The sequence below is a fragment of the Emys orbicularis genome, chromosome 14 (genome assembly GCF_028017835.1).
Source record: "Emys orbicularis isolate rEmyOrb1 chromosome 14, rEmyOrb1.hap1, whole genome shotgun sequence".
In the NCBI taxonomy this organism is placed as follows: Eukaryota; Metazoa; Chordata; order Testudines; family Emydidae; genus Emys; species Emys orbicularis.
The window spans coordinates 34,722,494-34,739,643 of NC_088696.1; the positions used below are offsets into that span (position 1 = coordinate 34,722,494).

Genomic DNA, 17,150 nt, shown 5'->3' on the forward strand with positions numbered 1-17,150 from the left:
CTTGCAAACTAGAGCCAATCAACAATTTTAAGCATCATTTTTGTTCTCAGTGACCCAGAATTAGTAAAGTTTGACTACATTTATTTCAGAAGCATTTTGGCTGTAGAGCAGTGTTATAAGCAGATTCTCAGACAAGCTAAGAGATAGTCTGATAAACCTTAAAGTTTTTCCCCCCATAAAAATGAGAATGGAACTTTCGATGGGATTTTTTGAGCCTTTTGGGTGATGAGGTTGAGTGGAGGAATTGTCCTTCCTTATGTTCAATGTTTAAAATCCTGATTCTGCAACTATGTTCTTGTTAGATCTCAGTAGCTTAGCAAGGTTGGGCCTGATCTGTGCTCGGATGGGAGACCTCCAAGGGAAGCCCGTAGTGCTGAAGGAAATCAGTGGGTGGTTCAGTGGTAGCAACCTTCTCGCCAAATCATCACTTCCCCAGCATGGTGCTAGGAGGTTCTGCACTGTTGGAGGTGCCATCTCTCCTATGAGATTTAAAACCCGGATCCTGAACACTCATTTTTCACAGGCTCTGGGGTATCAACATTGGCTTAATAAAACATTAAGGTCATTACATTCTCCCTAAATAACTTCCAGCTGCTGTTTGTTGATATACTATACTATTCACTGTTCCTGCTAGGTGTTAATATTCCACCCCAGAAGTGGTTACATTTCAGTGATTATTCAGGATATGCCTTGCCATGCACGTTGAGACCCTTCAGGATGAAACTATTTTTACAATATTAAGGTTGAATATGAGAATACAAAAGTGTTGGGGTATACAAAAATTAAAGGCCTGTTAGTAACACCTTGCTTAAATTGCAAATACTATGCATGCTTAAGTATATATTTTAAATCCTAACTAGTAGTTGAAAAATACTATTTATGTGCTGTGTGGGTGATGTGAAATTAACTATTGCACATGCATGTTAGAGAATCAGTTGATTTCACAAGCTGTATGGTGATATTATTAATCTGTGTTTGAAAGATTTTATTAAGAAATCTACATAAGACCAGGAGTGCCCCAACCTATTCAGATAAAATAAGAACGAACCTGAGCTTAACTGATCTTTTGAGGAATGGAAAAGCTGCTGCTAACTTTTCATTTTCACACCCCTCTCTGTAGGGACTTATAGGGGAAATGAAATGGTGAGAGTCCTTTCTGGCCTAGTCAAAGATAATAAGAATAAACATCTCAAGAGAGCCCACTCTTGCTAGATTTCCAGTCTGTTTGCTGCTCTAAAACATTTGGGTGAGCCTCTGAATTTTTAGGTGCTCATCTGAACCTGGAACCTTTTGAAGTTGGTCCATCAGTATTTCCTGTCATTGGGTGTCTTGTTTCCAGGGGGATCTGTTCAGTGTGTTGATATGCACATGAACATCAAAGATCAGAAACACATGGTTAGACCACTTCTGACATAGCTTATGCTATTAGGAGTCAGTAAAATAATTGGCTCTGTTCCTGAGGCTAGTAGGTTTCCTTTTTGGTAAAAGATGGTTTGATCTTTGGGGGGTTAAGGAGTGTGTCCACCACTCGGTTTGGAAAGCACGTCACACTGATTGGGTGTTACCACAAGCTAATTATAATTGAGGTGTTACTTCATTGTTAATCTCTTACATAATACTTAATTCTGGCATTTATTGAAAAGCATTCTGCAGTCAGTGCACGAATACCATTTGGACCAAGACTAAAGAAGGCAGATGGAGGGTTTTCCCAAGAGAGAAATATTACCCCTCGTATTGGATTTGATACTGAGAGTTAGGCAGAAAAAATTGCATGGTACTGCATGCTGGGGACAACCATTGGCTTAGATCCAGGATGAAACTCAGGGTGTAATTTTCAAAAACATCTAAATTCCATTTTCAGAAGTGACTTAGGAGCTTAAGTCCCATTGTGACTTAGGCTCCTAAGTCACTTACACAGGGCTGATCCTTACTTACCCCTGTTAGGAAAGTACTTTCCTAAGTAAGGGGCTTTCTCCCCCAAATATTACAGTTGTCCCTTCAGCAAGCAGAGCTCCAGAGGTGAAAGACTATTTAATTAACTCACTGCATCATCTAGCCCGCGCTGGTGAGCTTTCAGTAGACAAGAGCCACACTTGCTACATCCCTTTTGAATTATTTCTCCACTAAAAGGATTCTCCTATTTTCTATCTGAGTTTTTTTCTCCAAGCGAATTGTTAAGACTCCAATTAAGCAATTACTTGCTACATAAGTACTTTGGACTATTCTCTCTAAAGTAGGCTAGACCATGCAAACAAAGCCTCACGTCTGCATGTTTAGCATTTGAATGGCATTTTTTTAATGAGAAAATAAAATGAGTTCATGGAAATTAACTCCCCGTAGCCCTGGAAATTTTCTAGGATTCAGTGAACTAGTCTCAGAGTTCAGGAGAGATGATAAATTTCAGAAGGAATTAAGATAAAGTGACAACTTTTTAGCAGAAGAACCATTTTTAATCCCAGTAATAAACAGGGGCTCAAAAGGTTTCCATAAATCTGTTCAGCAAGAAAATAGAAGTTAATCTCTCTCTGCTGCCCAGAGCGGTTATCGGGACCAAAAACTGTGCTAAAAATATTACAGGATTCGAGGGAAGATGGAAACAGACTAGTTGCTCACTTGGCTGATGATAAATGAAATCTCCTTGAAGAGATTATCCAAAATGTGTCTTCTCGGGACATACACAGCAAGATGCCTTGGCTGAGATTCAACTTACCAAAAAGAAAAAAAAAGGCTCATATGCCCTTCATGACTCTAGACTAAGGTGATGTCAATATCTTCATCGCAAGCTAGGGTGACCAGATGTCCCGATTTTATAGGGACAGTCCTGATATTTGGGGCTTTTTTTTATATGGGCTCCTATTACCCCCCTCCCCCTGTCCGGATTTTTCACACTTGTTATCTGGTCACCCTACTGCAAGCACCTTTGGATGGGGTTTATAATTTTTATAATTCACCCATAAAGATCTGTATTTGAGCACCAGGGCTGAGTCTGGAGACAATTCTTTATAAAATAAAAAAACACTTTTAAAAAAAATATATTGTTATGTAGGAGCATATGCTTAAAATGGTTAAAATAAGAGTTAATATAGTATTATTTGCATTAATTGAAATCACTTTGTTTATGAACATATAGAAAGGAGAAGCAGCCTGTTCCTACTATTCAGAGAGTATATTTGAATGTACCATTGAAAGTAGCACCAAGGATGCGAAAGAACTGACTGAGGATTTTTTTGTCACACCAAGCACAGAAAGTTCTGATTCTTCAGTGGTTACCTTGTTCATGTATGTGGCTGAATAAGAGATTTGTGTCTCTCACTGTTTATTAGGTAGACGGAATCCAAAGACAGGAAACAAAAAACTGCCAATGGGAGAGAAAATCAGAAAAAGATGGCAAGTGGGGGCCGTACATGACATGTGGAGAGAAAAAGAGTCATAGTTTAAAGTGAAATCTAAGAATGACATTGACTTCAATGTATAGTTAAGAGTTAGTACAGCTTAATCCTTCTGTATGTATCTACAAAGCAAAACACAGAGCAAGGATATATGGTGGGAAAATCCAATCTGGAAAACTGAACCTACTCAGCCACGGAGGAGAACTGGTATATCTTTGGCTATAATCCATTTGGTCTTTACTATTAAAAGGTCAGCTAGTTTATTAAGACTTTAACATCATTTTCAATAAGATCTGACACAGTTGATGACCCTGACATGATAGAGGACAAAATCAATATAGCCTTTTATAATTTCAAGATAAAAACAGGGACTTCAAAAAGCAGTAACTTTAGATTCAACTTACTGTAACAGGTGCAGAGGTCTGTATTTTGTTTTCCACTCCCCTAAATTAAAACAACAAAACACAATTTTTTATATTAAGTAGAGCTGATTGAAAAATAGGAACCTATTTTTGTGACAACTGAAATTTTAAAGTGTTCAAAATAAACCCACTGTTTTTCAAAAAAAAAGTTGTGCCTTCAAAAAAACAACAACTCAAAACTTTTATCCCATTTTTATTGTGTTTAAACCGAGTTTCTGGTAAACAAACAAACAAACAAAAAAATCAGTAACCATTTACAAAATGTTTTTGGTTAATTGTTTGCCTTTTTTATTTTCCCCCACAAATTATCTGTTCTCAATGTCATCAAATTTTTGTAAAAAATTGCCAGCTTGAAAGGTTATTTTTGATGAAAAAGCTGTTTGAACAATTTCCACCCATTCTAGTCAGAAGTTGTTGGCTGAGGGCTAAGTACAATCGGGGCAGCCCGTCCATATAGGCGAACTAGGCGGTTGCCTAGGGTGCCAACTTAAATGGGGCACCAAATTCGTTGGAAAAAATCAAATTAAAAAAAAATAAAATGAAGAAAAAAATGAAAAAGATGAAAAAAATACAAATAAAATAACAAAGATGTCATTATTTCAATTCCCAGGCGTGTACGGAGGGGATATGAATTATAATTCATTTCTCTACATTTCTGAGAATTTATTAATATGTCAAATCTTTTATTTACTGCAAAAATAAATAATATTTTAGCAAAAAAAAAAAGTTCAATTTGCGACGTAGGATCAAGATGACCCACTCCGCAATTTTGATAAGCCAATAACTCAGCCACAATGAAACACATCCGCCAGCGGCAAGAGCTGCAATACTAGTGACACCTAACTCGAATATACATCAAGGTCGCATAGCTGGAAATTGTAATAAATAAGGTCCATAAAAGAAAAGGAACAGAGTTAACCCTTAATAGACTATGAAAGTGATGATGTCACACTCCAAGCAGGTAACCGTGAGGAAGGGGATTACTTTCCAAACGACTGGTGTCAGGTTATAACGTCGAAAAAGGTCATTTTGTTTCCGTGTAAATGCTGTAACTAACTGTTTCCATAGGTAAGTGAGTATATGTTACTAATCATTGAACCTTTAAGCAGTGAAAAGACGTGTTGGGATGGCTGCAATGTGGTTTAAATCACCAACCATGTGGTGGATGTGTCAGCCATCCTTAATGCTATAATGCTTGCAGTCGGGAGCACAGTACATAACAATATTCAAATGCCCCATGGCAGAAAGAGGAAAAAGAAAACCCTCAGGAGCTGAGTATCATAAATGAAAGGCTGAGAAGGAAAAGGACAAGCAAAACAGCAGGGATCCTTCCTGAAATATCTTCTCTTTAATCCAAATAAAGATGGAAGCAGTTCACAGCATCCAGATGCAGGAATTTTACTTGGAGAGGAGGGTAGCTCACATCCGCATGGAAGCAGTTTGGAACGTCAAGATGAAGGTATATTACTTTGAGATGAGGGAAGCTCACATCCACAAAAAAGCAGTTTGGAAACTCAAGATGATGGAAACTTACTTCTAGATGAGGGCAGCTCACAGCATCAGACTGATATGGAAGTGGAGAAAATTTATTCACCTTCAGAGACACATGCAGAAATTGAAGTAAATGAAGTAGAAGGAAGAATGGATGAGGAAGTTACAAACAAGTTACAGTATGGGGACCCAGCTTCATGGCCCAGATGTGATGACAGTGTGCGGCAAATTCTCGTGGAACATGGACCCGAACAAGTTCATGAATTTCCCTTCCCTAGGGATGGAAATAAAAGAAAATTCTCTGCTCAGCATTACAAGAGGAAACTCATTAATGGGGAAGAAATTCATCGAAACTGGTTACAATATTCAGTGTTGAAGGAGACTGTTTTGCTTTTGCTGCAAGTTGTTTAGCAATCAAGCAATTGGTACATCACTTACTGAAAATGGTTCGAAGGACTGGAAAAACAGATCTTCAATTCTCTCTTCACATGAAAGAAGTACAGAACATTTGGAATCTTTTCAAAATTGGAAAGAACTTGAATTGCGGTTGAAAAAGGAAAAACTATCGATGAAGAAAATGTACGTATGATCAAGGAAAAAGAAGAATATTGGCAACAAATATTAGTGCGTCTGATTGCTTTAGTGAGAGTTCTTGGTGGGCAAAATTTAGCATTCCGCGGCCACGATAGAAATGAAAAAATTATACACTCCAGGTAATGGAAACTTTTAAAAATTTGTTGAATACCTAGCTTTGTTTGATCCAGTCATGAAGGAGCATCTGCGTAAAATAACTGATCATGAAACACAGGTTCATTGCTTAGGAAAAAATATGCAGAATGAACTTATTCAAATCCTAGCAAATGCCATTAAAAAGAAAATTGTAGAAGTTGCCTATTCTGCAAAATACTTTTCAATAATACTGGACTGTACACCGGATGTGAGTTATGTTGAACAAATGACGATGATCATTCGTTTTGTGGATATGGAAAAGTCTGCAGATGAAGATAATGTTGAAGTGCTCATAAAGGAACATTTTTGGGGTTTTGTACCACTGAAGGAGATATCTGGAGCATTTATGACTGAAACTATTCTACAAGAGCTTGAAACAATGTCATTATCTGTTGAAAACTTACGTAGCCAAGACTATGATAATGGGAGTAATATGAAGGGTAAAGACAATGGTATGCAAAGGAGAATGATGGAAATCAATCCTACGGCCTTTTTCGTTCCTTGCAGTGCGCATTCTCTGAATTTGGTTGTCAATGATGCTGCTAGATGCTGGTTGGAGGCAAGCAGTTTCTTTGAACCGGTGCAACGTGTTTATGTGTTTTTCTCAGGCTCAACATGCCGTTGGGAGATTCTGACTCGCCATGTGAATTCTCTAACTGAAACCACTTAGTCAGACAAGATGGGAGAGTCGCATTGATGCTTTGAAGCCTCTTCGCTATGAACTTGGAAACATGTATGATGCTCTAATTGAAATTTCTGATGATACTACCTTTACTGGATCATCTGGCAATACAGCACATTCAGATGCAGAAGCTCTTGCAAATCGCCTTTCTAAGTTCAAATTTGTGACTTCACTCATTTTGTGGTACAATATCCTTTTCGAGATTAACCTCACTAGTAAGCAGCTTCAGGAAAAGAACTTGAACATAAATTCTGCTATTCAAAAACTGCAGCAAACTAAAAATATTCTGGAGGAATTCAAAAATGATGAAGGGTTCGAAAGAATACTGGTAGATTCTCTCAAGCTTGCTTAAGAAATAGACTTTCTGACAGAATTTGAACCAGAGCCAGTTCGCATTCGGCAAAAGAAACAGCAGTTTTTGTATGAAGGACGAGACACACCCATTCAGAACCAAAACAAAGGTTCAAAGTGAATTTCTGCTTCGCAGTCCTTGATACTGCTATTCACTCGGTTGACAAAAGATTTCAACAGATGCAGCAGCTAGAGTCAGTATTTGGCTTTCTATATGATATTCACAGCTTGCGAAAGAAAACAGCAAAACAGATAAGAGAATTTTGAATAAAACTGGAGTCGGTATTGACTCACGAAAATTCAAAAGACATTGATGCTACAGATTTGTGTAGTGAGCTTCAGGCCTTTTCAAGGCGACTTAAGAAACATTCCACTCCTGAAGAAGTACTGAAGTTTGTTTTTGAAAATAAACTCGCAGTTTTCCAAACATTTTTAGAGTTCTACACATTCTTTTAACTTTGCCAGTTTCTGTAGCTAGTGGGGAACGTAGCTTCTCAAAGTTAAAATTGATAAAAACATATCAACAGTGGTACAAGAGAGACTTGTTGGACTTGCCACAGTGTCAATAGAGTATGAAGTAGTTGGAAAACGGGATCTAAAAGAACTAGTGACTGAATTTTCAAAACTTAAAGCAAGATAAGATATGTTTTAAGAGCACAGAGTGTTTTTTATTCGGAGTGTTTTGTAAATACAGGTTAAAGTTCATTGAAGAGTTTTTTTATTTCTTTCTATATTGGATGTGGTGGTAATGGCAGTTAAAGCAGGATAGTGTAATGGATGATTTTGGATTTGTAATAATAAAAATTATAATTAACATTTTAAATGCATTTTTATTTGAAATCGGACTGAAATATCATCTAGCTGTGGTGTACAAATCTATTTTGAAAATTGTGTGTGTCTATTTTATCTGATCTCAGAAACATTGATTGGACAGATGGACAAACCGAATAATTAAGCCTCTGTTTACAAAAAAAATGCTTAAAAACATTGAAAAGAAAAAAGGGGCAAAACTGTTTCCCAGTTTACCAAAAACCTCAGCCTAGATCTGCCCTTGGGGTTTGGGGGTGGGGGGTGCCGACTGCATGGTTCGCCTAGGGCGCCAGTTGCTGGCAGCTAGTCTAGGGCTGCCCCTGAGTACCATATTCAAGTTTGGTTGTGCTGTTCTTCAGGAAGGTTCTTGGTTAGTTGACTGAGCTCAGGGGCACTCCTTAAGGAAGTTTGTTCTAATGTTAAATAGTCTCCTAAGGGAAGTGGTGGGTGTTCTGGGTGTAAACTATTCAACTCTGTGGAGAAATCTCCACGTACACAGCTAGAAAACAGGGATGGGTGGCCGGAATCAAGATTCCCTTTCTCTTCTTCCCACACCCCCTTCCAAGCTTTTACAACTTCAGTCCCCCTCCCTCCCCCCAAATCATTACCAAGGTGGGAAACATATTTGGGACCTTTCCCGTTCTCTCTGTGCTCCTGTAAAGAGGGCTGTCACAGTAGCTGTCACAGCTGCACTTAAACACCTGGAGAAAAGAACTACAGTGAATGGTAAGGTCAGGAAAGCTTCAAAGCAGGGAGAAGGGAGGGCCACAGCAGCTGGTATGAGATTAAAAAGGTGTTGGGGAAAGAGACGGGAAAACATCAGTGATCCAAAGGAGAGTTTGAGAAGAGAAACCTACCAGCAGCCAGGAGAGCAGAACCCCCTTTTGTCTCCCAGAATCCGTGAAGGAAAAACAGAATTTTGAGAGAATGGGAGCGACATGTGGGAAGTGCCAGATGCATGGCAGAGATGGATGCCTTTCTTGGTTCCATTGTGCAGTTGATGTTGAAACTATAATGCCATATCTGTCAATGGCTGCTTCTAACTGAAGGCATCCCAGGGCACAAGGTACCATCTGCACTTCCAGAGAGTTAGTAGGTGGTGGCAATAAGACTGAGAGAGACCTCCAGTAATGAAATAAGTGTTTAAAAACCTCTTTCTCCATATTCCACTTACATCGACAGGTTGGGCAGCTCAAGAATGAATTCAGTTAAGCAAATAGCTTTCCAGGATATAAATGGATTGATAAAGAAGAATTCTGTTAAGAAAATGTTTCAAATTCCTTTCAAGTCTCAAATGGGGATTGCAATAGTAGAGGGATTTGAATGACAAATAGATTAGTTGCAAACTTTAATTCCTGATCTTGTGCTCTACATGTGTGCACACACTGTTTACATACATGTAGTATGTGCATGCCTAGGGGGCTGCATCGTGTGCAGTAAGCTCAAGGATTGTAGTTATACCTGGCTTCTACACAGGGCACAAGGGGTAGGAGGCTCTTTGCTTCCTCAAGCATTCAGGACATGGATAGTCTGGACCATCGTTCTTATGAAAAGAACGTTTTACAAAATGTAAGACTAGAAATGTGTCCATTGGTTTTTATTTTTATTTTTTAAAATCCATTAAGAGCCGTTGTTGCTAAACAAGTTGGGACATAGGAGTTGCCAGACCAGACTGGAGGAATGATCCAGTAGTCTAGGATCCCATCTGAGAAGGTGCAAGAATTCCTGTAATGGGCGCTTGAGGAGTAACGTGACCAGAATGGGAAGCTGCTTATATAGTCACACTCTGGCAAATCTCACAAAAGTTCAAATTGAGAAGAAAGTCCCAGAGATGGTAATGGGTGCCTTATAAATGCTTATAATAATTATTAATAATGTCACAGCTCCTTCCAGACTTGGCAGCTGAGGAACCTCTCACCACTGAGCCTGAATTGTGTGTATCCAGATTGTATTATGTCTGGCACTGGCACTGCTCTGCTGTAAGAACTTATTAAAGGCTTGAAACCATGAAAGACTGTTAATAGCTAGCTGGAGGGTGATTTATCAGAAGTGTGGGTATTAAACAGAGATGGGATTGAGCTATAAAGTTGAGATCTGGATCAGAACTTTCCCAAAGTTTGTGAGCATTTTTTCCATCTCTAGTGATAAAAACCTAGGAAAAATCTACATAGGTCCTTTATATTTCCTTTATATTAAACACTCGTTTTTCTGCTTTCTCCCTTTACTTGCATCTTCCATCTGACAGCAATGTGGATACAAAGGAGCTGTGTGGTAAGTACCCTTTCGCTATCTCAGTAAAAGCAAATTTTAATGTAGATTTTTCTTAACTTTATTTTGAACAAGGCTCACACAGACTTCACTCCAATACAGAATAGGGCCAACCTTTTAAAAAACAGGGGACTAAAGAGAAGTTCATGAATAAATAATGGCATTCAAATATGCTCAGGACCAGCCCTTTCTGTTGACTTCAGTAGGAAAAATGGGGTGGTTGGCAATCTCTGGAAATCAGGGTGATGAGGGGAATTAACTTTAGGTTTTTAAAATCTTGGAGTAAGTGAATTAAAGAGCAGGGCATGAGGTGGGGTGGAATATACTTAATCATGCCCCCTTTTTAATCACTCTCTACCTTTCATACAGCAATATTCACTTCAATCTTGGATCCCTTCCAGTGAAAATAAGTACTCTCCCTAGCCCTTGTGCTTTAGCATAGTTTGTGGTTTACGTCACTATGCAGTTTCCCATTTCTGCAGATGCTCTTGATAAACTGGTTCCTCAGGTATCAATGGAGCCTCAAATAATGGAGGGGCTGGGGCCATTCCAAACTCACTAGTCAACTGGACGGACCTTGTCCTCTAAAGGGAGACGTTAGGTAGCCGAATACATTGGTTTAGGGCTGAATCTGGGCTCTGCAGAGGGATTGGTTGCTGCCACCCTTCTTTGATCATAGCATAATAAAATGTCCCCCAACTCTCCTCACTAGAGCCTCATGTTAGTTGATCAGGATTCCACAATCTCTATCAGCCTATGCAGTGGAGATGTCATTTATAAGCTGGAATCAGGGGTTGTGTATAACGTCCTGCCGTTCCTGAGCTGTGCATTCTTAGAACATATTGTACTGGCTTTCTTGTTCAGCAATGACGCTGGGAAAGTTTTAAAATATAGTTAATGAGCACAGAACTGTACCCAAAAATAAGCCGATAACATTCAGTAATATGTGGTTAGTTTCAGGCACTACCTCATCTGCAGGCTTCAATAAAACAGCATTACTTTATAGTACCAATTACATATTTGTCTTTAGGCAAAGCTTAATGTTTTACAGCGGGTAGCCTACAGTACATATAATCACCAGAGCGGCCCCCACTGTTCGTCGAAATTAGAGGTAGAAAATATCTATACGGACATTTTATCCAACTCCCCAGCTAGAATCGAGTAGGATTATTTCCTACAGTGAATTCTCAAGTGCTTTGTCTAGATTTTAAATGACTCATGCAGTGGGGCTTTTGCTACTTCCCATGGGGAGATTATTCCACAGTCTAATAGACCCCTCACTGTTAGGAATTTTTTTCTGCTGTTCAGCCTGGAGATGGAAGAAGAAGATTGCTTTTTTGTTTTACAATACCTTGTCAGCTGCATTCCCTGTACCTCCTTCAAGATGGCACAAAGGAACAATTACATTAAAAAAGTATCCATATAAAACAACCTTCACAATGCATCAGTGGCTTTACCATTATAGCGTTCACAGATCCCTCCAAAAAAGCTCTAGCTTTTTTGCCGCCCCAAGCACGGCAGGCAGGCTGCCTTCAGCGGCATGCCTTCAGGAGGTCCACCGGTCCCGTGGATTTGGCGTCCCCGCTGCCAAATTGCCGCAGAATCCGCGGGACCGGCGGACCTCCTGCAGGCAAGCCGCCGAAGGCTGCCTGACTGCTGCCCTCGCAGCGACTGGCAGGCAGGGCCGGCTCCAGGCACCAGCTTGCCAAGCAGGTGCTTGGGGCGGCCACTCCGGAAAGGGGCGGCATGTCCAGTTATTCGGCGGCAATTCGGCAGACGGTCCCTCACTCCCACTCGGAGCGAAGGACCTCCCATCGAATTGCTGCCGCAGATCACGATCACGGCTTTTTTTTTTTTTTTTTTTTTTTTTTTTTGCGTTGCTTGGGGCAGCAAAAACCCTGGAGCCAGTCCTGCTGGCAGGGCGCCCCCCCGCAGCTTGCTGCCCCAGGCACGCGCTTGGAGTGCTGGTGCCTGGAGCCACCGCTGCTCCAAAGACAGCAATTATGTAGTTAAAAATCCAGCATCTAGACTCTAATCAGACTCCGGCAATTAGTGCGGTGCTTTCCGGTGGGTTTGTGCTGATCTTATGGAAGTTAGTTTTTATTTTGAACATTATTAAAGACTTGTCTGTCCTTATTAGAGTGCCAGGCCTTGTCGACAGAAGAAATTGCAATAGGCTGGGTGGGTGCTAATTTCAGTTGAAGAATGGTTTATTTTGGTTTCCTAATTCATTTGTACTACATTTAAATAAGACACTCTTCAACTGAAGTCAGTATCTGCAAAGCCTTTTGCAACAGTTTAAAACTAAATCGGTTTAAAAATCACACCTTAAATTAGAATGGTGCAACTTTTTTGTGTCAACAATCCCATGCTTGTAATCAGACTAGGATACCTTTGGGGAAAACCCTGAGCTGCTTGTCAGGCATGGTTTGTTATTTAGCAAAGTGGGGTAGACTGAGACAAACCCATGATTCTGGCATGGAGTTCAATAGGGGGAGTCATACTAAAGACAATAAATCAGATTTTATTTCCTAACTTACTTTGAGCCAATTCCTAGTTGCACTGAAGTTAGTTGGTCCCATTCATTGAAACTGACATATGAGAAATCGAGTCTATAATAAAATCTCTTGTATTTGCCAGTTACATGTTTTTCCACTCCACCTTCCTTGTTTAATTGGTCTTCCTTGTTTCCCACCCCATTCAACTAGTAACTGCAGATCACATTATACACTTAGGTTGAAAATAGAGGTAAAGCAGCATTGTTTGATGAGACCTTCCTTTCTCTGACAACCCTATAAAACAGAAAATTATACAGCTGTCGTCCGGGGTGAGATCAGATTACCTGGGAATGAAGAGTATATGTGGGATTGATCAATGATCCCTGTAATTAAGCTACTTGGAAAAAAGAGTTGTAGGTGTCTGTTTATTTGGGGGTAGTTACATAGGTTCTGATGAAGATCGTTTTGCAGCATTTTGCTGTGCAAACTGACGAGCAGATTTTATGAATAGAAATAAAATCTCATTTGTCTGTCGCAGGGGGCTGTTTGGGGCTATTTTGCAAAGTCCTACATTAATACACAAAATGTTCTTACCTGTTCAGATACAGGTAGATCATGATGTTGCAACTAGATTGTGTTTTGTGTAGTCTTTGTTCATTGGATGGCCATGCTTGGTCTAACTCACTGGAAACAATTATTTTGTTTTAAATTATTCTGTTTTTAAAGGAGTAGGAGGGTGGGGAAAGAACAACCATATAAAATGTACAATAGGATTTCCTCTTGTGAATAACTCCATTGCAAGGGCACCGATTGGGGGGTGGGGGGGGAGCATCCCCCCCCCCCGCCTCAGTTTCATACCAGAGGTGTGCAAGCTCCCAGGTGGAGCTCTTAACTACAGCACAGCATTACTGTGACACAGGCAGAGAATAGGAGGAACTGAGATGCACCGGTGCCTGAAGCCCCACAATGCAGGGAAATGATTAAGTGAGATATATGCAGATAATCCTGGCAAGTGACCCCCACCCACATGCTGCCGAGGAAGGCAAAACCCCCCGGTCTCACTGCCAATCAGACTTGGGAGGAAACTCTCTTTCCCAACCCAGTGTCAATCAGTTAGACCTTGAGCATGTGAGCAAGCATCTGAGAGAGAGAATGCTCAGAGCCACGTAGGAGCCCTGGCCTGTCCCCACAATGTCCTATCTCCAGGCATGGCCATCTCCTGGTGCCTCAGAGGAAGGAGATAAAAGAAACCAACCCTACCAGGATACATTTGGAGGGAGAAAAAAGTCCCATCCTGACCTCTGCCAATAGCTGACTGAAGCACTGAGGCATGAGCTCTAGGAACATAGGACATAAATCTGAAGTGTGTCCCAGGGCTGTTGAGCCCAGGCCCCTCCTCCCCCATCTGAATAATGTCCCTGGACAGCTATGAAATAAGAGAGAACATTTTTTGCTTGACCCCTGAGGTGACCAGCTTAATTCTGAAGTAGGAGAAATGATGAATCAGCAGAACATCCTGGATGTGTCATTGCTCCTACTTACTTCAGTGGGAGGAATTAAGTAGAATAATGCAAATAAACTGAATACCTAAAATTACCAGTAAAATCTACTTAAAAATGAAAGTAGGAGAATAGTAAGAAAATAATAAAGTATAATAACCTCATGTTGACAATGTACAAATCATGGCCCCAGTCCTGCAAGATGTTCGCAGGATTGGGGCCTATAAAGGCACATTGGGAACATCTTATAATTAAGGTTTCAAGTCTGTCACAGGGGTCACGGATTCCATGACTTTCTGGGACCTCTGTGACTTCCGCAGCGGCTGGCGCGGCTGACCCCAGGGCCACCCGGGCTGCCTCCCCTTCCCCAGCAGCATCGGCGGCAGTGGGGCCCTGAGCCACCCCCCGCCTGGAGCAGCAGCAGCGAGGCCCCAGGCTACCCCCTGCCCAGAGCAGCAGCATCTGCTGGAGCACCCTCCCTCCTCCAGCACCTAAGATTTAGTTAAGGGTATTTTTAGTAAAAGTCATGGACAGGTCACTGGCCGTGACTTTTTGTTTATTGCCCGTGACCTGTCCATGACTTTTACTAAAAATACCCATGACTAAATTGTAGCCTTACTTATAATGGACCCCATGACTGGTGCTTACCATTTTTGTTCCTGTGGCTTTCAACACAACTTCTGTAATTCCCACTAAAGACCAAGCAATGTATTACAAATGTTTTTCAAATTATAAAATAATAATAATAATAATAATCTTGATTTAAAAAAAAAGTTATTGAATCACAAACCCTTAATATATTTGGCATGTGCTACCAGTGATTTATACTTTCCTAAATAAGGAAATCTATTATTGTACCTTTGGCGATCAAATTTAAGATCAAAATATTGGAGGAGAGAGAGGTATTCCAGGATTTTAACTGCTTCTTAGAAGACAGCTTCTGACATCAGAACAGCTCCAGCATGTAATGCATACTGGAATCTTACAGTCACAATTAACAAACTCATCTGCAGCATGGCACTTTATGTGAAACCTATTAACATCACATTTGATGCATATCAATTCTACCGTGTATATATATATATATATATATATATATATATATATATATATATATATATATATATATATATAAAATAAAGTCTTGGTAAGATCACACTAGTCCAGTGTGTTTAAATCTGTCCTTAAAACTGGAAAGAGGCATGCAGATTAGCAAAATAAGAATTCTTTAGGTTCTGCTCTAACATATACCCACAATTCCTGCAGGGCAAGTGACAGTGCTGTGGTGTGGCCCTTTGGGGGAAGTCCTCCCATTTTATGTGCCTGTCCCTATTTTGTTGTGGCTACCCTTCCATTGAGAGTTACCTCCATGGATCTTGACTTGCATGGTGAATTCATAAGCAGAAACATTTAGAATAGAGGTAATTTACATTGCTCACGAGTTAATCACACATAAAACCTAAGGCTACGCAATTCATACCTGCTGGCAAAATTCGGTCCTGCGTAACTCCAAGCCTGGATACAAACCGTTCTATTTCTTTGGGCTCTCAAAAACATTCTCTTGCAATTATGAGTTCAAACCAAGCACAGTATACACATTATTTAGAGCTATCCCCTGCCACCAGTAGATTTTTTGTTGTTGTCTGTGGAACTTAAGGACCACGTGAGAGCTTTCACTTGACCACCTACGAAATGGATTTTCTTTATCTTTTCTTTTGATATCTACTCCTTAGAGTGATTTATTTTTCTAGCTCATGTGAAAATACAATCTGCTGCTGCTGCTGAAAATGAGCTGTTTGGCTTATCTCTGGTTGAGCATGGAGGTGCTGTAGATCACTGTGTCACTTTGCTATCATTCCAATCACTGCCACGCAAGCCACTTGGAGATGTTCTTGGGCTGCAGACAGATATGTGCAGTTTTAATTAAGCCAGAAGAAGCTAAATAATGGAATTGTCTCATGGGATTTATTTATAGCCAACTTCTGCAGAAATGTCACTTCAATATTAATTTTCATTTTTTGATGCTGAGGAATGATACTAGCACCGGGTTTTGCTTTTAATTCTAGTTCATGCCAGTTACATGGAAACTAGTCAGCTTTGTGCCTAGAGTCAAACTTACGCCATGCGTAGTTGAGGATGCTGCACTTAAGTTATCGTTTCTGTTATATATGTCTAATTTCAGGAGTTCACCACTTATGCATGAAATGATTTCAGGGCTGAAATCTGTCATAGAACTATTGTCTGTTTTAACTACAGTGAAATAACTGAGGCTTAAATCCAGCCTCAGCATGGCACTTTATGTGAAACCTATTAACATCACATTTGATGCCTATCAATTCTAAATTAATTGGATAGTTCCAGCCCTCTCCCTGGTGAATGTATGCCCAAGTCCCAAACCCGCTACCCAACTTGACATGAATTGTCACCTCTTATGATAAAAAGCTCAGGGTTGCAATAGCAGAAGCAAATGGCAGGTGAAGTGCAAGTCCCTCATTTCTTGAGCATGCAATCAAGGAGTTTGTTCTTCTGGGGGGGAAAAGGGTTAACAGGTGTCACGCTGTCTGGAGTGGCTCCCCATTGTGAGTGACTATCTCAGGGCAGACTATCAGAAAACAAGGGCAGAAACCCCAAATTGTGGTGGTATGTTCTATAATTAGATTTCACTAAACCAGTAACAGATGTGAACTCCTGGATCACTATACCAGTCTCACCATGAAGTCACAGACAGTCTCCTTAGCCTCTCCAATGTATGTTGCCACCCAGACAAACTGAACTTTGTGATAAAAGGTTACTTAAACCTAAAATCATACCACATTATCCTGCTGATAATAGCCCATCTTAATTGATTATTCTTGTTATAGTTGGTACGGCAACACCCATTTTTTCATGTGCTCTGTGTATATATATCTTCCTACTGTATTTTGCACTTTGATCTAAGGTTATTTAATTACCAGGCATGCATAATGTAAATGTAATGTAATAGTAAACAGCAGGCTATAGAGAGGAGAAAA

At 40.2% G+C, this 17,150-nt stretch overlaps 1 protein-coding gene across 1 annotated transcript in view; it reads left to right on the forward strand.

Annotated features, from left to right (window-relative positions):
• Positions 1–17,150, forward strand: part of NECAB2 (N-terminal EF-hand calcium binding protein 2) — a 310,753-nt gene that overhangs the window by 144,635 nt on the left and 148,968 nt on the right. Inside the window, exon 4 of the mRNA XM_065416826.1 lies at positions 10,120–10,145. Coding sequence (XP_065272898.1) covers positions 10,120–10,145 — 26 coding nt within the window. The remainder of the gene's footprint in view (positions 1–10,119; positions 10,146–17,150) is intronic.